Source organism: Solanum lycopersicum, chromosome 6, assembly GCF_036512215.1.
Source record: "Solanum lycopersicum chromosome 6, SLM_r2.1".
In the NCBI taxonomy this organism is placed as follows: domain Eukaryota; kingdom Viridiplantae; phylum Streptophyta; class Magnoliopsida; order Solanales; family Solanaceae; genus Solanum; species Solanum lycopersicum.
In genome coordinates, this window is record NC_090805.1 from 39,597,948 (window position 1) to 39,621,609 (window position 23,662).

A 23,662-nucleotide genomic window follows, 5' to 3' on the forward strand; every position below is an offset into this window, starting at 1 on the left:
GTGATCACGCTCCTCGGTAGTCTTGGGTGACTGCTCCTTTGACTATTTAAAGTGATTTGCCAATGGAGTAGTCCTGGGTTTAGCATCATTAAACCTGAATCTGCTCAGCACCTTCTAAATGTACAACTCCTGAGATAGATTTAAAGAGCCAGCAGATCTATCCCGAGAAATCTTCATCCCCAAAATCTGTTTTGCTGGACCCAAATCTTTCATCTCAAACGCTGCAGACAACCTTGTCTTCAGATTGTTAATCTTCCTCATACTAGATCCTACAATCATCATATCATCCACATACAAGAGTAGAAAGACATATGAATCAGTGTATTTCTTGAAGTAACAACAAGGATCCTTTTCAGCTTTGCAGAATCCACTCTTGGTCATGAAGGAGTCAAACTTCTTGTACCACTGCCTTGGTGCTTGCTTTAGTCTATACAAGCTTCTGGTGAGCTTGCACACCATGTGTTCCATTCCTGGAACCACAAATCCTTCAGGTTGCTGCATATAGATCTCTTTGTCTAGATCTCCATGTAAAAACGTTGTTTTTACATCCATTTGCTCTAGATGCAAATTCTCCGATGCAACAATACTCAACAGAATTTGAATAAAGGTTAACTTCACAACAGGAGAAAATATTACAGCATAATCAATACCTTTCCTTTGTGAATATCCTTTAACCACTAAACGAGCCTTAAACCTTCTTTTGCCATTTGGTTCAGTCTTGATTCTGAACACCCACTTGTTCAGCAAAGCTCTCTTCCCTGCAGGTAGCTCAGTCAACACCCATGTGTCGTTATTCTCAAGTGACCTCATCTCATCATCCATGGCTTGCTCCCACTTGATCGAATCCTCCACCTGTAGGGCCTCATCAAAAGACTCTGGTTCCCCCTCATCAGTCAACAATAGATATTGTAATGAAGGTGAATACCTATATGGTGCCCTGATGGATCTGGATGATCTCCTTAACACCTGCTCAGGTGTAACTTGCTCCACTTCAGATTCTTCAGTAGGAGTTGGTTGAGTATCTGCTTTGACATCTCTGGGGTTACTCTTCTCCAACTCAACCTCAACTCCCACTTGCTTTGTAATCTCTAGAACCTTCTGCTCTCTGTCCTTGTACAAGACAGACTCATCAAATGTCACGTCACAATGTCTCAGGATCTTTCTGTTATTTTCATCCCAAAACCTGTAACCAAACAAATCAGAACCATAGCCTATGAAGTAACACTTCACAGTCTTGGCATCAAGCTTGTCTCTCTTTTCTGGATCAACATGAACATAAGCAGTGCAACCAAAAGTCCTCAAGTGTGAGTACTTGAGTTCTTTTCCTATCCACACCTCCTCTGGAATCTTGAACCCTAATGGAACTGATGGTCCCTTGTTGATCAAGTATGCAGTTGTGCTCACAGCATCCGCCCAAAGTGTTTTGGGCAGCCCACAATGTATCCTCATACTCCTTGCATGCTCATTCAATGTTCTGTTCATCCTCTTAGCAATTCCATTCTGCATTGCCTTACCAGGAACTGTTCTCATCAATCTGATTTCCTCAGCTGCATAGAATGCCTTGAACTCTGATTTGTCATACTCTCCTCCATTGTCATACCTTAGGCATTTGACTTTCAAATCGGTGTGATTCTCAACTTCAGCTTTCCACTTCTTGAAAGTTGCAAACACATCTGACTTATGCTTCAAGAAGTAAACCCATACCTTCCTGCTGAAATCATTAAAGAAGGTAACATAGAATCTGGATCCTCCAAGTGATGATACTAGAGATGGTCCCCAAACATCTGTATGGACCATTTCCAACTGCACTTTCTTTGGCTCTCTAGGAATCTTTGTGAAGCTTACTTTTTTCTGTTTGCCCATAACATAGCTCTCGCAAAGACCCATATCAACAGACTTCAGACCCTCTAATGCTCCTTTTGCAACCAGCATCTTCATTCCTTTACCACTCATGTGTCCAAGTCTGTTGTGCCACAAACATGAACCGGAAGCACCTTCAGCAACAACGGTCATGTTTATACACACTGCAGTGGTGTACAAGGTTCCAGATTTGGTGCCACGAGCTACTATCATAGCACCTTTCACGATCTTCCACGAACCTTTCCTAAACTCTGCTGCATATCCCGTGCTATCCAATTGACCAAAAGAGATCAGATTTTTCTTGATCCCAGGAATATATCTGACATCTTTCAATGTCCACTGGTTTCCCGAGGTGGTCTTTATGCAAACATCCCCCTTTCCTTCAATCTCTAAGGCTTTATTGTCAGCAAGATATACTTTTCCAAAATTTTCAGATTTGAAATTTTGAAACAACTCCTTGCTTGGAGACGAATGGAAAGATGCACCAGAATCCAAAATCCATGATTCAACCGGGCTGTTCACACTAAGGATTAGAGCATCCCCAATGTCCTCTGCTGAATTTACAGAATCATTGTCATCTCCAAATTTCTGATTCTGTTTTTTCTTTGGCTTTTTACAGTTCGTCTGAAAGTGCCATTTTTATCCACAGTTCCAACAAGTCACGTTTGATCTGTTTAGTGATTTTCCTCGATTCTTTGATTTTGATCGACCATGTTGATTTTGACCTTTCGTCTTACTTCTCCCCCTTCGATCAACGCTGAGAGCACTGCCCGATGAATCTCCCACTTCTCGTTTGCGAATACTTTCGCTAAGAACAACATCACGGATTCCATCAAACTTCAGTTTCTCAGATCCACGGGAACTGCTAATCGCAGCAACAACAGTATCCCAAGACTCGGGCAGAGATGACATCAAAATCAATGCCTTAATTTCATCTTCGAAATTAATATCCACAGAATTGAGTTGACTCACAATCATATTGAACTCATTTATATGATCAGAAACGGATCCAGTTTCAGACATCTGTAAATTGAAAAATCTACGCATCAAATATACCTTGTTTATAGCCGATGGTTTTTCATACATGTTTGACAGTGCCTTCAACAGACCGGACGTAGTCTTCTCCTTCTCGATGTTGAACGCCACGTTTCTTGACAAAGTCAACCGGATCAACCCTAGAGCCTGGCGATCCTTGAGTTTCCACTTCTCCTCCGTCATAGATTCCGACTTCACCCCGGTCAACGGTTCGTGAAAATCTTTCTGCTACAGATAATCTTCGATCTGCATCTTCCAGAAACTTAAATCGGATCCATCAAACTTCTCGATTCCAAGCTTCAAACAATCTATCTTCTGTGATCATGTTGAATCTCCTTAGCTCTGATACTAGTTGTTAGGATCGATTTAACGCACACACACTAGATGAATGAAGAACATAAGAACTTTCAAGAGAAAGAGATGAGAAATCTAGAGAGAGAGAGAGAGAAAACCCAATATTTTGTGGTAACACCCCGTGAGTAAACTTCCACGACGGTGAGGTATATTTATATTAATAAATCAGAGTATTTTTGGTTACAGAGAATAAATAAAGAATAAATAGGAAATCCTAAAATAGAGAAAAATAGGTTAGCCTAAAATTAATCAGGCTCCACTACCTAACAGATAAAACTTCTCCTTTAGATGAGGGGTTTGATGGTGAAAATTTTGCAAGTAAGGATGAGTCATGATTGTGGCACAAAAGACATGGTCATTTTTACTATGCTACTTTAAGGTCTATGTATGAAAAGGGCTCGACTAAGGATTTACCTGATATTTCACTGTCTAAAGAAGTTTGTGAGTCATATCAGATGGGTGAGGTACACAGGAAATTATTTCCTAAAAGTGCTACCTAGAGGGCAAATGAAAAACTTGAACTAGTTCACATTGATGTGTGTGGACCTATGCAGGCATCATCTTTGGGATACAATAAGCATTTTTTACTCTTTATTGATGACTTAACAAGGATGGCTTGGGTGTAATTTCTAAGTAACACGTCTCAAGTATTTTCAGTTTTCAAGAAATTTAGAGCTTTTGCGGAAAAACAAAGTGGTTGTAAGCTAAAGGCTTTGAGGTCGGACAATGGTGGCGAATACACTTCAAATGAGTTCATAAGTATTGTGAAGATATGGGTATTGATCACGAGTTCAAATCAGTAATATCTATGGCTGAAAATTCAGTGAAACATGGTCGTAAAAAACATATAAATGTGAAGTTTCACGCTATCAGGCAAGCAGATAAGGATGGCAAAGTTAAACTTGTTCATTGCAACTCAAATCAGCAGATTGCAGACATCATGATCAAGGCTCTTCCTAAGGGGAAATTTGAAGTTCTAAGGGCTAAGTTGGGGTCCAAGAAAAATCTCAAGGAGGAGTGTTAGAAATGAGATTTTTTTAGATGTTTTTTGTTTAATAGTTATTTTTAAATATTATGTTTAGTATGTAAAGGAAAGGTAGTCCTTGGTTTATGGAATACGTTCTGTTAGAAAGTCAATAGTGGTTGAATATGCATGGTCCTCTACATACTTTGTAAAAGCTTATGTAGATATATGTTTTTTTTTTGAGATATGATATATGAATGAAAATGATTGCTTTTGAACTAAGTCCTTTCTTCTTGCTAGTTTCTAATACTAACAAAAGTATGTAAAGGCTCCATGGTACTCATGAAGGGTAAACTTCATTCTGGACTGTGTTATCTACAAGCCAGTTAAGTTGAAGGAGAAACAATTGTAGTTATGGGAAGAGTGATCTGAATCAATCCCAATTGTGGCATTTGCGGCTTGGATATATGAGTCAATGAGTCGATTATAAGGATTGTATCTATGTTTGCTATGCCTCTGGCTCTGAAATTGATGAAAACCATCCCATAGCACAGCTAAATCAACGTATTGATGGTATTATAACATCCTAGAATCACTAGGATCTTATTTATAGTTGTGCAACAATTTGTTGGTTTATCGTACGAGTACGACTCAGATGAGGGGATTCCACTGTTTTCCATCCTAGGTGAAGATGATGAAGATGAGACTCTCCATTCCACTGTCTTCCATCGTAGGTGAAGATGATGAAGGAGAGACTTCCTCCAACACTTACAGGACAAAAAAATTTCTGGTTTACAAGATTAATTTAGATGCTTGCGAAGCTACGCCAACTAAGGATTTAGGGGACAAAGCATTTTTCTTGGGACCATATGCTTCTATTTCGGTTCAAGCTTCTCAATTTCCAGGAATCAAGCCCAATCATATTTATTTTACAGATAATTGTTTGTTTGCATACCTCCTGTTTCGAGAAGGATGCAGCTTGGACATGGGGGTGTTTAAATGAAAGTATCCAGCCACATTATGATGATGTTTCCATTAGTCGTGTTAATTTTTCAAGAAGTCTTTTTAGAATTTTGTAATACATGTATCTAGTAAATTGTGATACATGTATTTAGTTATTTGTGCAAAACATTTGATTTACATTATTATTATAAATGCAAATGTAGTGGCCTTAAGTACCCTATAATGAACTTGAACATTCTCTAAAGATACTATTTTCCTTCCATATTTCCTACGGGATCTACCAGTGAACACAAAGAAGCAGCACACCATAAATATAGTATTTTCCTCATCCTACCACTTGGGGATTCTAAGACATTATGCACAATATAGTCTAAGAGATTCTTAAGTATTGTAAGCTTCTTTTTTTCTTTCATAATGAAAAACTCTATCTGCTTTTGTCGGGAGGAGTAAGCCTAACTGAACTTCATTAAATCCTTGTGTCATTCTTCTTCTCTAGTTTTTCTTTGTTTGTGATTGTGTGCTAGTTAATCCACAATATTTCCGCATCAATAGATATACAATGCATTTCCATTTAACCTTGTGAATGAAACTAGATTTATCTTAAAAATTCCAACTATTTCTCTCCTTCAACCTTTGAGTTTGGTTATTATTCATTTCCTTTTGTAGTTCAATTATTGTTTTACCTTGTTTTTTTTACTTTTGTTCAGGTTGATTTGTAAGATTGTCTATAGTCTCTCTACCTAGGTAGTAGTAAGGTCAACATACACTTTATCCTCTTTAAATCTCATTTTGTTAGATTACATTGCGTATCTTTTCTGTTGCGGATAATTAAACATTATAAAACAATTATAAAACAGGTAATTACATTCTCCAAAATACAACAACCATTCCAAATACTTTCCGTACGAACAACACAATTGTGTTTACATTTTTATATATTTTGATTTCTATAATACACAATTCGACCAAAAAAGGATGGCAACGACTTCCTTAAAAATTTCTAAAGTAAAATGAGCAATCTCAAAGCTTAACCAATATATATCTATATTAATGGATATTCAAAATACTTCTCAATGAGTATTAGAATAAATACTCTCATTAAATATGAGAACATAACAAAGTTTACTCCTAGCAGTATATCATACAAATTCACATTTTGTTTAGTAAACTGCAAGTACTTGTAACTGGTATCATAACATTCACATTTGACATAAAAGAAGACAAACAAACTACTACGTAAAGATTAGAGATGTAACAAAGTCCATGGACACGGATGCATATGTGTAAAGGCCAAGAGGTGAGACATGTGATTTGGAATCGGTCCTTACACATAACTCGGTAAATATTAAATTTATTTCAAAGTTTAGTATACACAATGAGCCATGTGGTTATTACTGCTTCTTTTAAATGATGCAAACAACTGAATAAATCTCTACATGATATATACCGAAGAGCCTTATTGAAGCTAACCTTTTGAGCTTGCCGACTGCTTTGAAGGAATCTTCCAACTGAATGAGGCAAAGAATTGATCGATATCCATACCAGGGTACGCAGATTGGAGATATTTTTTTACTAAAGCCTTACTTCGAAAGGCATTTTCCTTTCCATTTTTCGGTGCCTTAAAACGCTCCGGAAGATACAAATATCTTTCTTTAAAGGTGCCTTTGTTTGTAACTCTTTTCCCTGTCCTCCATCCCCACTTATCACCAACATTTGGCCAATCCATAGGAGCATATGGTAAACCTTCACCATATTCATTCTCAGAAACTGGATACAGTTGAAGCCCAGTTTCATTGATTGTAGATGCACTCTCATTATATACAACAAGTGCAAGACTCTCCCCAACCTCCTCGTTGGCTGACATTTAGCTGGAAATCTCTAACTCCGTTGATACCAATGAAAGTCTGAAATCATAGAAAAATAATAAAGAAAAGAACTGTCAAAGTCCACATCAGAAAGCAAACTGTTTTTGGCTATAAAAACTATACTTCATATGAAAATAAATGTAAGTACTACAAGTATTGGCAACCTAACCAGCAGAATGCTTGTATAATGCAGCATGCTTGATATAAACATTAGAATTTATACAACTCTTTATCGGTTTCCTCTCATTAATGCTATGTTTTGAATTTACTCCACCCCTAGTTTTATAAGAAACAATCAACTTGACTATATATTTAATTAAACTTACTATCTGTAGGAGACAATTCCTTTTAGGATAGGTAGTGATAGTTAGAGCTTTAATTTAGTGGAGGAACTAGTTTCTCGCAATGTATTCAATTGGACCCCCTTCACTAAAAAAAAATACTTTGCAATTATGGCAGACCCAATTTTCCTAGTTATGTGTAAATTGTTGAATCCCCTTGACATAAGGTAAGATCAAAATTTGTTTTAGATATTCAAATCTTAGGTGTACATTCTAGCATTATCTCAAAATTTATTTTTGAATCTCTATAAGTCAATGCTATAATTGCATCTACCAACTGTAGATTAACTGTTTACAAATACCAACTTGCACCTGAGGACAAGTTAAGTGGTCAGGCGCCTCCATGGCACAATGGGTGATGGATCACTCTAATATCATTGATACAATCAAGGAGAACATGAAACTAGTATGGAGTAAAGAAGACAATAAAAAGCTTCTAACACAAATGAGTATATTACCTACTTGAAGAAAAAAAAATATTATTTTTTAAGCATTGAGGACAAGTGTATTAATTAACAGAAAACCCTGATTGAATTTGAGAACATACCTGATAGTAGGAACTTGACTAAATTGTTCTCCTGTTAATCCTAGACAAACAAGAAAAACATAAAATTCAAAAGCAAAGGAAAAAAAAAATCGAAACCCTAAAACGGCCTTGTGAAATGCGAAGGCTATACTAAGTTTTTTTTTTTAGTACTCAAAAACTTTTAGATTCCCTCCATGTGTGAATTGGTACACACCTGTCACATTCCTTAATGAGCAATAATTAAAAGAGTAATTATATTGTATCATTCTTTGAATATAATTAATTATGTATTAGGGAAATCAATTGTACTTCCTCTAGTTTATATATTATAACTCTCCTCTTAAACAAAAATATTTAAGGACAACATTAAAGACTAATTTTTTTAATTATTAATATTACTCAATTATTCTCTTAACAAACGTAAAGTAATTAATAACATTATTAAAAGAAAGGATAGATACGGAAACAAAAATCCTAGTAACAATTATCTTGAACTTTGAAAATTTCACTTATTTTGAACTATAAAAAAACTTTTGACAATTCACTTAATTTGGATTAGAGAGTAAATCTTAATTATTCAGTTGTTGATTACCTGGACTTTTGTTTCATCTTGTTGGTGAAGGTCCAATTTATCAATAGCCGATTGATGGTAAAAGAGGACAGTTTTCAAAAAAATATAGTTATGCTCAAAGTCACACTTGCATTGTCAGTTGTTTTTTTTCTTTCTACATAAATTATATATCACCATATATGTAATAAACACACACATCATTTGAATAGTTGATGGTATATATATAGCATGCAATCTGTATTTTAATTCAAAAAAAAAAAGATGTTAAGCAACAATCCACATGAATATATATATATATATATATATATATATATATATATATATATATATATATATATATATATATATATATATATATATATATATATATTATTAATATTATTACGTTATAATTAAAAATAATCAAGTCCAAAAATTGTATCATATAAAAAAAAATTAAAAAAATATAGTCGATACCTCAAAGAAAAATATAGAAGAAGAAAGAAAGAAAAAGAGCAACATAATATTATATGCCACTGCACTTCTCATCGAAACAAACTATACAAAATCCTCTCTTCCAAATAAAAACTATAAGCATATAACTTATACAAAGTGTAAGCGTATAATTTAAAATTATGAACATTTATTTTTTAAATGATTAAGAAAGAGAGTGGATATATCACTTTTCGGATTTTATTGATATACAATAAAGCAATACTAATTAATGTGAGATTAATAGCACATTATGAAAAAGGGAAAATTTAAAAAGAATAACGATAGAAACCAAAAAACAAGAGAAGAGATATAATATATATATATATTACACTCAAGGAACTTTCTTCTGTGGGTGATTTATGTAGTTAGAAACTTGATATAATAAAAACAATGCTCCATATATTATATGGTAAAATAATAAAACTTATCTAAATTTATGTTTATAGTAATATATACATATTTCTTTGCTTAAATCTAATATTGATTCGTAAGAAGTTAGCCCGTACATTTATGAGCTTTTACTTTAGGTAATTAATTATTGTTATTTTTTCACTTTTGATTCACCAAAAACTATGTTGGAACTTGATTATAAGAAACTGTTTTTTACTGGATTACAAGAATCCTAAAACTTAAGAGACAAAAAAAAAACAATATACAAAAGAATCGAGAAAGCATGAAGGAATTTTGCAGGTTACTATTATTTATATTTTACTTCTTGAACATGGTAAATTGAGATGAATTTGGCCTACCGAAGTATTCACACCGAAAAACATTAAAGTTTTGATCTATTTAGATACCTAATAAAAAAGAAAAAGAAAATAAGAGTATAGTGATAAAAGAATACATGTAATGAGAGGCAACAAAAATTATAATAACTTCACAAATATATTTTCCTTACAAAATATACCCACGCTCATATAAAATAAAAAGTTAGAAAAGAAGTTGTCACTCCCTGAGCCTACACCTTGGGCGGAATCAAAACTCGAATGCCATTGTTGGACCCTAAGTGAACCCTTGGCCTGACTTACTTAACTCAGTGAAATACTAAACTCAACCTAAGCAAGACCGAAACATATTTAAAGAATACTCCATATCATAAATCTGGCCAAAATGACACACAACTCTCAATAACTGAAACAAACTCTAAAAAAAATTACTATTGTCCACAAAGACTCTAAACTGACTGAAGAGGAATGTTGGTACATACCCCACAACATCCTAAAACTAAACTACTAAAAGTACATGAAATTGATGTCCTCTGGAAAGTAAAGAGGCTCACCACTCACTCTGGAGCTCAATCTGGATCAACGAAACACCACATGTTGATCGTGGTTACCTGCGTCTGCATCATAAAATAATGCAGACCAACTGACATCAGTACATTGAATGTAAGAGTATGCGAGTTGGAGAACTAACAAAACCAAGGCTTGAAAGGGAGTAAGAATGAATACTTACCTTGGCTCTACTCAACTCATGATCTGCTAACTCTTATTCAATATACACAGTTAAAATAAGTGCAATATAAAGAAATGCTGACTGAAAACATGCTTAAATCTCTAAGTGTGTGTGTGTCTATATATATATATATATATATATATATATATATATATATATATATATATATATATATATATATATATATATATATATATATATATATATATCATATTATATTATATTATAAGTGGGAAGATTCAAAGCTCAAAGTTGAATTACCATTTTATCCTTATATTAAAATAATTAAATAAATATTATAAAATATAATTAAATATTTAATAAATAACTCATTTAGAGGTGCATGAATCAAATTCACATTAATAATAAATTATTCTATTGTAAAAATCAGGAGTATTTGAAAAGTTTTTCCATTAAACAAATATGATATGGACTAAAATCATTGAACTAATTTAATGCAAATTAATTATCTAGTCAAAGGTCATCATAGCTACTTCTATAAATTACCTAGTATGATTTTCATGTAAATGACAAGAGGAGGATGAGAGATTATCATGCAAAAATGAACTTTGCAAATCATTTTGTATGCGTAGTAATTTTTTTTTTTTTAGGAAAAGGGTATGATATACCCCTCAACTTTGTCATTTGGAGCTGATATACCCCTCGTTATAAAAGTGGCTCATATATGTCCTTACCGTTATACAAATGGCTCACATATACCCCTGCCATTACAAAATGGCTCACATATACCCTTCATTTAACGGAAGTTAAAAAATTAGTTTTAAATTTATATTTATTACTTCTATTTTTTTAAAAAAAATTATTTAGGGGTATATATGATTCTTCTATCAAAGTTCAAGGTATAATTTTAATTTTTTTCATACATAAATTATTTTTTGACTTCTTTTATTATAATTATTTGAATTTCTTATTCTTATTTTGTTGTTTTCTTTCATTCCTTAGTTTAAAGAATAAAAAACTAAACTATTTTTTTGTGTGTATAGTAATTTAATTTCGTATTCGAAGAAAAAATTTGGTCATCTACAATAAATTTTACAAGAATATTAGTGAAACATAAATAAATTTGATTATCAAAATAATAATTATAAATTAGTCATTGAAACAAAAAAAAGTCAAAAAAAATATGTTTGACGAGGATTAAATTTACTCATATGGGATTATATTTTTTAGAAAAAAAATAATAAAAATTTAGATTAAAATTATTTTTTTCATTTCCGTTAGAGGAAAAAGGTATATGTGAGCCATTTGTTTACAAGTAGGGGTATATATGAGTCACTTTCATAACAAGAGGTATATCAGCTCTAAATGACAAAGTTGAAGGGTATATCAGACCTTTTTCCCTTGTTTTTATCCGCTCCTTTTTGTCCGTCCTAAGTATTATATATTTCCTTTTTATATATGTTGATGTACTTTCGTATGATTATATTTTTTTATTAGAATATTTTGTGTCCCACATGAAGAAAATAGTAATATACAATTCATGTTCTGCTATGTATCTTAGTTACTGATGAAATTCATATTAATGAAAGATTAATCAGTTCATTTGACATGCTTATTTGGCTCTCGATAGATTATTCTACTTTCGTATAAATATATTTTTGAAATTATTATTTATGAGTAGTGAGAAGAATGACCAAATGAGAAATCATATATATATATATATATATATATATGAATGAATCCATATCCTAAATAAAATGGCCCACCTAATTGGAGATAAAAAATGGATCATACTCTATACAGTATATATGTGATTGAGGTTGTATTTTTATTTAAACTTTTCGTTTATATATAATTTATTGATCTTATTAGTCTATTATTTGATTGTTGGAACATTCATTCCTCAAATTGTTCATATATCTAGAATAAGTCATTTTGAAAAGTTTATATTGCTCAATATATATTAATTATCAAAGAGAAATGTTATAAAAAAGGAGTATTATTCTTTTCTCTTCATAAATCATGTGTACAATACTTTTTAAGGTTAAAAAAGAAAACGTATATGTGATATAATGATAAAAATAATTGACATATTAATCATGGTAATGGCTTTAAGTGTGTTTCGTAATATACCAAGTGTTTGTATCATAAATTTGCATATGTACCACATTGACGAAATCTTTTAGCATTTATAAATTTTATGCATAAAACGTCTATCTACTGTGATTATAAGCTATTTATTTTTTATGTAAAATTTTAACTATAGCTGGAAAATTGTCAAACTCCCATCTATAGATTATTGATTGGAGCTGGACCCATAAATAGTAAAGTAGTAATTATTTTTCAAACTAGAATGTCTACTTTTGCCTTAGAGATATTATTTTATTTAGGAAAAATGCACAAGTACCCCCTCAACCTATGCCCGAAATCCAAGATACACACTTATACTATACTAAGGTCCTATTACCCCCCTGAACTTATTTTATAAGTAATTTTCTACCCCTTTTTAGCTTACGTGGCACTAGTTTGAAAAAAAAAGTCAACCATCGTTGGGCCCACAAGATAGTGCTACGTAGGCTAAAAAGGGGTAAAAAATTATTAATAAAATAAGTTCAGGGGGGTAATAGGACCTTAGTATAGTATAAGTGTGTCTCTGAGATTTCGGGCATAGGTTAAGGGGGTACTTGGGCATTATCCCTTTTATTTATGATATTGTGATAGTCTTCTGCCTACTTATTGATTGTTAATTATTTCTCATACACATAATTTTTTAAAATTTAAAGTTCATTGTGAAGAGTCATTCTCCACTATTTATGTAAAGACACTTTGAGAATTAAATTTTTAATACGCTTTTTAAGAACCAATTTATTAAGATTGATATTATCATAGGAAGGAAATTGCACTATTCAACATGAGAAGAAAAGAGAATGAGAGAAGGATAACAAAAAAATATTAGATATATCATCTATTTAATGTTCTTCATATTATATTTGTTATTATTTAGAGAATAAAAGATAAATGGTAAAACTACTATTGTTAATTTAAGCATCTTTTTAATTACTTAACTTTTTAGTATATAAAAATTTAATAATAATAATAAGGGACGAACGTGCAAGGCACGTTCTCAGAAACTAGTATATATATATATGTATGTATATATATATATATATATACCAAAGTTATAACACCATATCTCCAAAGTTAGTATGAAAGAGTACGTACGCAAAACAACAAGTTCTTGGCAATTGTAACATACATATGTATGTTTACTTAAACAACAAGGTATATAGTTCCATTGAAATAATGAACACACTTGGCCTCTTTCTTTTTTAGCACATGGTGATAATGTATTAATGTACGAGTAGCAATGTATCAAATCATAATACAAAATCATTTTTTGTAACGCTGAAGTTGGGATTAGTTTGCACATTCCACTGTGTACTTGTTGCCTCCCATAAGGGTAACTTTACAATCAAAGTTCAGGCTGATTTGAGTCATCCAGTGTCTTTCGCTTCTGACTGAGATTTTGATCTTGCGAGGTACCACAGTTAGCTGAAAAATACAGAAATTAACTTCATGAAAATCATTGTCCAAAATTTGAAAGATTAAAAGAATCCTACATGACATTAGAAATATGTAGGGTATGAATTGACACAAGATACGATAATAATAACAAATTGAGCACTAAATCAAGATTCCAGAAATATGGAAGACACGACATATAGACAATCATCTTTAGAAAATATGGTTGCCCATCAAGCCCAACAAGAAGAATCACAAGAACAATAACAACTATCTTCCATGATCACAACTGTTGTTTCACAAGCTTACAAATTATAAACTTTTTATCTTCCATGATCACAACTGCTGTCACACAGAAGATGAACATGCCATCCAAGTCTTCTAGGAACAAGCTTAATTACTTCAACAATCAACAATGGAAACCTCCTGTAGCTCAAAAGTCCAGCAACAACAGTAAGCAAGACTGGAGGTCGAATTCGAGACAATCTGTCTGCTGCCAACTGTGCCAAAAATTAGGTCACACTGCAGATGTATATTGTTTCGAATCGAACAATCATTTTGAAGGTCTTGGGTTTTGGATTCTGGCGGGACTCATCATGTCACCACTGATCCGCACAATCATAAAGAGTATACAGGCAATAAGGGCATATCCATGGGTGACTGTAAAACCATTTCTAGTACTCATACTGGTTCAATCTCTTATACAAGCATCTAATTCTGCTTTTAGGCTTAAATTTCTAACACTCTTTGTCCTCATCAATAAAAAACTTGACTTTTGTCCGCCAAGTTTCGTCTAGACAATCTGACATCGGCTGAGCTTTTTCCTTTTACTTTTATTTGGAAGGACCCGCATTCCCAAAAGCCACTGGTACAAGATCGGAATAAGAACGGACTCTATGAGTGGCCGTATCAAACAACAAAACCAGATCCTACACCAAATAGAATAACAGCTAGGTCCCATGTTCTGTTATGTTAGGAACCAAGTTCAAGAACACGAGGTCTTGTCACACACACTTACGCTTGTGATCAACTTGCTGATACATTTAGGATTTACCAAGCCCTTGCCAAAACCAGCCTTTGAATAGTGTTTTTCCAAGTTAGGCATTGTTGCACTACTCTTTTGTTTCACATACCAATGTGGTGATACAGATCATGGACGTGACATTAAATTCTATGCCGTAGAGGCTAGGCTGAACTCTTTACACCAGGAGATGTTATTGCTGCAACTGACGGAAACAACACCCTACAAGAGATCCTTGACTGATTATACCAAAGTTCCAAACTCTTAAAAAGGAAGCTATTCATTTCCTTCATCTAGTTAGGACCAAAGAGCAATTGGATAGCATTTAACTGATGCACTAGTTGTGCAACAAATAATTCCTCTTTCATACTCTTTCCAAGGCACTCCAATTTTATTTTCTTGTCATATTGCAGTTTAGTTTGCACCAAGCGTTTTTGGTATTTGTGGACAACAGGAAGCACTGAAATAGACATAACTTACGATGCACAGATGTATATATTTTTATCATGAAATAGACTATACTTGAAACAAAATAAACACATTTGCACATAAATATCTTGCTCAAATACAGATATTCAAGTCGAAGTGACAGGTCAACACAAACAAGACTATGACAAGATAGAGAGGTTACCAGTGCTATCCCCACAGTTTTCCCTTTTCAATGCATCTTGAATTCTGACTCCTTTCACAAGCTGATAGGATTATCAAATTGGTTATTCTAGTAACTAAACCTCAAAACTGAAAAAAAAAGGCAGCGTCATAGGAAACAAAGTACCACTAATCCATACCTTTGCATTGATTGATTTAATACGATCCAACAACTCTTTTGCACTACTTTTTTGTGAGTGACACAAAATACGAATGCCAAGATTCAAAATCTTTTTGATGTCAGCATAAGAAGCAACAGATGTGCAAATGCTTAAAAGCTTCAAAGCATGTGGAACCAAATCCGTCCTTGAATCACAATATCGACAGAGATACTCTGCATTCAAATTGATGCTTCCTTTGACTGTCCCAGCCATGTAAGATCGTAGAGCACACTCTAGATGGGAAACATGTCCACATATGTGGCCATCAACTACTGTAGCTTCACATCGGATGTAACTGTACCCATCATAGTCCAAAACAATAAGCTTCCCGCAAAGTATACAACAGCAGTCTCCGCAAAAACCAGGCTCACTGCAACAGAGATCACAAAATCTGGTGCTCGTCAAAGGATTTTCTGCTGTTAAACTGCTACAGATTCGGTTTCCAGCCTTACAAGTAATGACTCCGAAAGGAGAATCAGACAGTAAAGGCTGCATTTTTGTCCCCGAAGATGTAGTCCTTTCTTTCATATCTGAGTCAAAACCAATACCTAAATAATGAAAAAAAAATGGCATAAGGTTAGTAAACTACCAGTAGTGGCGGAGCCAGAATTTCAATAGTTTTTATGCCAAGTAGATTCAACAACTTACAGATGTGCAAAAAAAGTCCTTTTCCCTATCTATATGGTGTAATTTTCAACGAAGCTCCGTTGCGCACAGTATAATCATGGACAAAATTCACTTCAAAAACAAAAAGGTTCACCAAAAGGGAATAAAAAAATATAAATTTGTGTGGACTGACTAGGTACTTGTAATGAATAGGAAACCAAGTTCAGATCACCATTTTCCTAAAAATCCAAATTCTTAAGAAAACTCGAAATGTTTGACTTCAAAATTAGGAATTAAATAGCCTCTACTGATGGGGTAATAAAATCTTGAAGTAAACAGTGAGTAATAAAGACGGGGAGTCAAAAAACGTTACCCAATTGAAGAATCTTGAAAAGCCCCTTTTTTATTGCCTTTACCGAGCTCCCGAAGTTCAAAAATGGTGTAATAAGGATGAATCCATGATTTTGGAAAGAAGAATCTATCCAGGTCACTTTTACCCTTCCCAATCGCGACCCATTGTGATGAGTAATGCTGGTCAACTCATTAATTGACCATCGTGATCGTGACACAGGGCCACGCAATCAGGATGCTCAAGATGCTATTGCGATTGCAACATCCTCCTAAGTATTGTAAGCTTCTTTTTTTTCTTTCATAGTGAACAACTCTCTCTGCTTTTATTGGGAGAAGTAGGCCTATCAGAACCTCATTAAATCCTTGTTTATTCTTCTTCTCTAATTTTTCATTGTTTGTGATTGTGTGCTAGTTAATGTGTGATATTTCTGCAACAATTGGTATTGGAGCTTTGTTAAGGTTTCTAGGAATAATCAAGGGTTAAGATGTTTTTATCATCTTCAATAAAGTATGAAATAGAGAAATTTGAATTTTTTTTTTTTTGAGTGTGTGTGAGTGATCTAGTTTTAGTCTAGGGAAGATTAGAATGAGATCACCTTTGGTGTTACAAGGATTGTGAAAGGCAATCGAGGAGGATTTTCCAAAAATGTTGAAAGAAACAGAACAAGCATACTTGAAGGGAAGGGTTTTGAGTGCGATATTCGTGCGCATTACAAATAGTGTTCTTAAGGAAATTGCGCGCTAAATAGAAATCTTTAACAACGACATGTAATAAGTTAGAAGATTTGTACTCTTAAAAAATCGCTGACAAACAACCTCTACTTGAAAAAAAGGTTATACAATCTCCGTATGAATGAAGGTACACCGGTCAAAACTCACTTTGATGAGTTTAATTCAATTATAATGGACTTGAGAATGTAGATATCAAAATTGAAAGTGAGGATCAAAACTTAATCGTGTAATGTTCTTTACCACCGTCTTATGATACTTTTGCTGATACCTTGCTGTATGGAAAAGACAATATTTCACTTGGTGATGTTTGTAATGCACTAAATTCTAAAGGGGTTGTTGATGTAAAGAAAGTATCTATACATAATAATACAGGAGATACGATGACCAAGACAGTCTGGACCAATAATTTTAGGCATTGCCTAGACTTGATTGGTGTGACTAGTACTCAGTTAGCCCTTTGGAGGGCTTGGAGCAAGGCAGATATGTTTTATTTCAATTGATGAAAGGAAATCAAGCCAAAGGGAAGATTTGTTAATTATGTCTGGAATTATATTCTCTTGTTTATTTTAGGTAACTATAATTAGTATTAGTTTAATTAGGAGACCCTTTGTCCTAATAGATTTGGAAAAGGAGAATATTGTTCTTTTAAGATTAGGAAAATACTATATTAACTGTGTGCTGCTTCTCTGTGTCCAGTGGTAGATCCGCCGCTCTCAGCTTCCATCTCCGGCTGAATCCTTACTGTCCTCCGTGTTCGCTGGAAGCTCGATTCACTTAAATTTAGTTATTTTCCAACCATTTATTCGAATCATTTAGTTAGTTAAGACTTAAATTTGAAAAAATGTCTGATTGGTCTGAGCTTAACTCCGATCTTCTGGTTCTAGTTGTTAAGCGTATTAATTTGATTGAAGATTTTCTTAGTTTTGGGACTGTCTGCAAATCCTGGCACTATCTGGCCACAAAGGATAATGTTAATGTTAGCCGAGGAAGAGGATGATGACACATGTAGGAAATTCTTCAGCCTAGAAAATGGGATGATTCTGAAAAAGAGTATCCCTAGAGCTAGGGGAAAAAGGTGTGTTGAGTCGATGAGATAACTTGTAACATTCCGAATAGGCCAGAACAAAACAAGTCTGTTGCATCCATTTTCTGGTGTTGAAATCCAGCTGCCAGATAAAATTCTATACCACGTGCCACATTCGAGAAATAATGAATATTGTGGACACGTCACTTTCTCACGAGTAATCTCTATCCATAAAGTATTTTTGTCAGCTAATCCTTCCCATACATCTGACTAATGATCATTGAGGGAGACTTCAGTTTCCTCACTCTATGGAGACCAGGTGATTTGTTATGGACCAGACTATCGCCCTACAATGGACAAATTACTAATGTAGTATATTTCAATGGCAAATTTTTTGCAGTCGATTATAAGGATTGTATCTATGTTTGCTCTGCCTCTGGCTCTGAAATTGATGAAAACCATCCCATAGCACAGCTAAATCAACGTATTGATGGTATTATAACATCCTAGGATCTTTTTCTCCTATTTCGAGAAGGATGCAGTTGGACATGGGGGTGTTCAAATGAAAGTATCCAGCCACATTATGATGGTGTTTCCATCAGTCGTGTTAATTTTTCAAGAAGTCTTTTTAGAATTTCGTAATACATGAATCTAGTAAATTGTGATACATGTATTTAGTTATTTGTGCAAAATATTTGATTTACATTATTACTATAAATACAAATGTAGTTGATGATAGTAATCATCTCAAGGGGCCTTAAGTAACCTATAATGAACTTGAACATTCGATACTATTTTCCTTCCATATTTCCTACAGGATCTACCAGTGAACACAAAGAAGCAGCACACCATTAATATAGTATTTTCCTAATCCTACCACTTGGGGATTCTAAGACATGATACACAATATAGTCTAAGAGATTCTTAAGTATTGTAAGCTTCTTTTTTTCTTTCATAATGAAAAACTCTATCTGCTTTTGTCGGGAGGAGTAAGCATAACTGAACTTCATTAAATCCTTGTGCTATTCTTCTTCTCTAGTTTTTCTTTGTTTGTGATTGTGTGCTAGTTAATCCACAATATTTCCGCATCAATAGATATACAATGCATTTCCATTTAACCTTGTGAATGAAACTGGATATATCTTAAAAATTCCAACTATTTCTCTCCTTCAACCTTTGAGTTTGATTATTGTTCATTTCCTTTTGTAGTTCAATTATTGTTTTGCCTTGTTTTTTACTTTTGTTCAGGTTGATTTGTAAGATTTTCTATAGTATCTTGCCATAAAATTTTCATTTATGTTATTTCTTTCTCTATACTACTTATGACCGTTATTTCTCTTGAGCTGAGGATCTATCATAAATAGTCTTTCTACCTAGGTAGTAATAAGGTCAACATACATTTTACCCTCTTTAAATCTCATTTTGTTAGATTACATTGCGTATTTTTTCTGTTGTGGATAATTAAACATTATAAAACAATTATAAAACAGGTAATGACATTCTCCAAAATAAAACAACCATTCCAAATACTTTCCGTACGAACAACACAATTGTGTTTACACTTTTGTATATTTTGATTTCTATAATACACAATTCGACCAAAAATGAATGTCAATGACTTAATAATTTCTAAAGTAAAATGAGAAATCTCAAAGCTTAACCAATATATATCTATACAACCTGTAGGTAAAGTTATTGGATAATGAGCTACATCCATTGTTCTCTTTTGTAATTAATGGATATTCAAAATACTTCTCAATGAGTATTAGAATGAATACTCTCATTAAATATGAGAACATAACAAAGTTTACTCGTAGCAGTATATTATACGAATTTTCACATTTTGTTTGGTAGTACTTGTAACTGGTATCATAACATTCACATTTGACAAAAGGAAACAAACAAGCTACTACGTAAAGATTAGAGATGTAACAAAGTCCATGGACACGGATGCATATGTGTAAAAGCCAAGAGGTGAGACATGTGATTTGGAATCGGTCCTTACACATAACTCAGTAAATATTAAATTTATTTTGAAGTTTAGTATACACAATGAGCCATGTAGTTATTACTGCTTCTTTTAAGTGATGCAAACGACTGAATAAATCTCTAAATGATATATACCAAAGAGCCTTGTTGAAGCTAACCTTTTGAGCTTGCCGACTTCTTTGAAGGAATCATCCAACTGAATGAGGCAAAGAATTGATCGATATCCATACCAGGGTAGGCAGATTGGAGATATTTTTTTACTAAAGCCTTACTTCGAAAGGCATTTTCCTTTCCATTTTTCGGTGCCTGAAAACGCTCCGGAAGATACAAATATCTATCTTTGAAGGTGCCTTTGTTTGTAACTCTTTTCCCTGTCCTCCATCCCCACTTATCACCAACATTTGGCCAATCCATAGGTGCATATGGTAAACCTTCACCATATTCATTCTCAGAAACTGGATACAGTTGAAGCCCTGTTTCATTAATTGTAGATGCACTCTCATTATATACAACAAGTGCAAGACTCTCCCCAACCTCCTCGTTGGATGACATTTAGTTGGAAATCTCTAACTCCGTTGATACCAATGAAAGTCTGAAATCATAGAAAAATAATAAAGAAAAGAAATGTCAAAGTCCACATCAGAAAGCAAACTGTTTTTGGCTATAAAAACTATACTTCATATGAAAATAAATGTAAGAACTACAAGTATTGGCAACCTAACCAGCAGAATGCTTGTATAATGCAGCATGCTTGATATAAACATTAGAATTTATACAACTCTTTATCGATTTCCTCTCATTAATGCTATGTTTTGAATTTACTTCACCCTAGTTTTATAAGAAATAGTCAACTCAACGATATATTTAATTAAACTTACTATTTATAGGAGATAATTCCATTAAGGATAGGTAGTGATAGTTAGCGCTTTTATTTAGTGGAGGAATTAGTTTCTCGCAATGTATTCAATTGGACCCCCTTCACTAAAAAAATATACTGTGCAATTATGGCAGACCCAATCTTCCTAGTTATGTGTAAATTGTTGAATCCCCTTGACATAAGGTAAGATACTAGAGTAGTGGCCAATGGGGTTCATAATTTGGCCTCCATGGCACAATGGGTGATGGATCACTCTAGTACCATTGATACAATCGAGGAGAACATGAAACTAATATGGAGTAAAGAAAACGATAAAAGCTTCTAACACAAATGAGTATATTACCTACTTGAAGAAAAAAAACATTATTTTTAAGCATTGAGGACAAGTATATTAATTAACAGAAAACCCTGATTGAATTTGAGAACATACCTGAGAGATTAGGAACTTGACTAAATTGTTCTCCTGCTAATCCTAGACAAACAAGAAAACATAAAATCAAAAGCAAAGGAAAAGAAAAAATCAAAACCCTAAAACGGCCTTGTGAAATGCGAAGGCTGTAATAAGGTTTTTTTCTTAGTATTCAAAAACTTTTATACTCCCTCCATGTGTGAATTGGTACACACCTGTCACATTCCTTAACGAGCAATAATAAAAAGAGTAATTATATTGTATCATTCTTTGAATATTTAATTATGTATTAGGGAAATCAATTGTACTTCCTCTAGTTTATATATTATAACTCTCCTCTTAAACAAAAATATTTAAGGACAACATTAAAGACTATTTTTTTTAATTATTAATATTCCTAAATTATTCTCTTAACAAACGTAAAGTAGTTAATAACATCGTTAAAAGAAAGGATAGATACGGAAACAAAAATCCTAGTAACAATTATCTTTAACTTTGAAAATTTCACTTAGTTTGAACTATAAAATTTTTTTTTGACAATTCACTTAATTTGGGCTAGAGAGTAAATCTTAATTGTTCAATTTGTTGATTACCTGGACTTTTGTTTCATCTTGTTGGTGAAGGTCCAATTTATCAATAGCCGATTGACGGTAAAAAAGGACATCTATTTTTTTTTAAAAAAAGTAATGGTCAAAGTCACATTGGCATTACCGGTTAATTTTTTTTCTTTCTACGTGAACTATCACCATATATGTATTAAACACACACTTCATTTGAATAGTTGATTGTATATAAATAGTATGCACTCTGTACTTTAATTCAAAAAAAGATGTCAAGCAACAATCCACATGTGTGTATATATCTATATTATTATTATTATTATTACGTAATAATAAAAAATAATCAAGTCACAAATTTATATATATATATATATATATATATATATATATATATATATATATATATATATAATAGTTATTATTACATAATAATAAAAAAATAATCAAGTCCAAAAATTGTATCATACAAACAATTTTTAAAAATATATATTCGATACCTCAAAGAAAAATATAGAAGAAGAAAGAAAGAAGAAGAGCAACATAATTATATGCTACTGCACTTTCCATTTAAATAAACTATACAAAATCCTCTCTTCAAAATAAAAACCATAAGCATATAACTTAGGGAAAATGCACAATACCCCCTCAACCTATGCCTGAAATCTCATAGACACACTTATACAATACTAAGTGATATTCAAGAGAGGTGGCGCGGATTAAATATTCACTTAGTCAGCTATCAATAGTCGATAGTTGACTCACCTGCAAGTTAGTAAGATAATAAACAATAACAGAAAGTTGCAGTAAATAGTTGACACACAAAATTTTAACCTGGTTCGGATCACTAATGTGGTGTCTAGTCCAGTCCCCTTTGGTTTCAAGGGTTTTCCTTATTAGGGTTGAAGAGATATTCTTTTTTACACCGACGATTGAACTTTTAACATGTCTGATATGCAAATCAGATTTTTACCTTGACACTGTCTAAACTTGTATACCTGCACTCAGATATTTTTCTTTTCTCTTTTCTTTCCAATTGTATCACTCAAGTATTTACAAATTTTTATGAAAGACAAAAGAAACCTATTTGCTAAGCTCAAGTAAAGTTGCGTGCTTCGTAATATCTAGGTCGATATAAACATATGATAACCTCTGCTCTTTTGTAAGGAAAAACCCCAAGGATTTTATCTCAATCAAAGATTACTTTAGAGAGTCTTTGATTGAGGCGATTTAGTTTATCTGTAGTAGATCACTTCTTCTTCTTTCCTTGTGCTGATTTAATCTTGTCCTTGTTTGATCATTATACTTCTTATCTTGTGGCTTGATTTATGGGTCTTCGTTTTTCATCGCTTCTTCTGCTTTTCTTGTGTTGATTTGATATCGTCCTTGTGTGATC

General features: G+C 33.1%; 2 protein-coding genes across 2 annotated transcripts; both read right to left on the minus strand.

Annotated features, from left to right (window-relative positions):
• Positions 1 to 6,641: 6,641 nt before the first annotated feature.
• On the minus strand, positions 6,642 to 7,040 carry LOC138349388 (uncharacterized). Its single transcript, XM_069299720.1, has one exon. It carries the CDS (start codon positions 7,038 to 7,040, stop codon positions 6,642 to 6,644), a length of 399 nt encoding a protein of 132 aa, XP_069155821.1.
• Positions 7,041 to 13,841: 6,801 nt separating this feature from the next.
• On the minus strand, positions 13,842 to 20,975 carry LOC109120476 (uncharacterized). Its single transcript, XM_069299721.1, has 4 exons — positions 20,582 to 20,975; positions 15,701 to 16,269; positions 14,232 to 14,391; positions 13,842 to 13,921 (listed from the first exon to the last, which is right to left on the minus strand). The coding sequence occupies exons 1-4, from the start codon at positions 20,973 to 20,975 to the stop codon at positions 13,842 to 13,844; spliced, it is 1,203 nt and encodes a 400-aa protein (XP_069155822.1).
• Between the last annotated feature and the right edge of the window lie 2,687 nt (positions 20,976 to 23,662).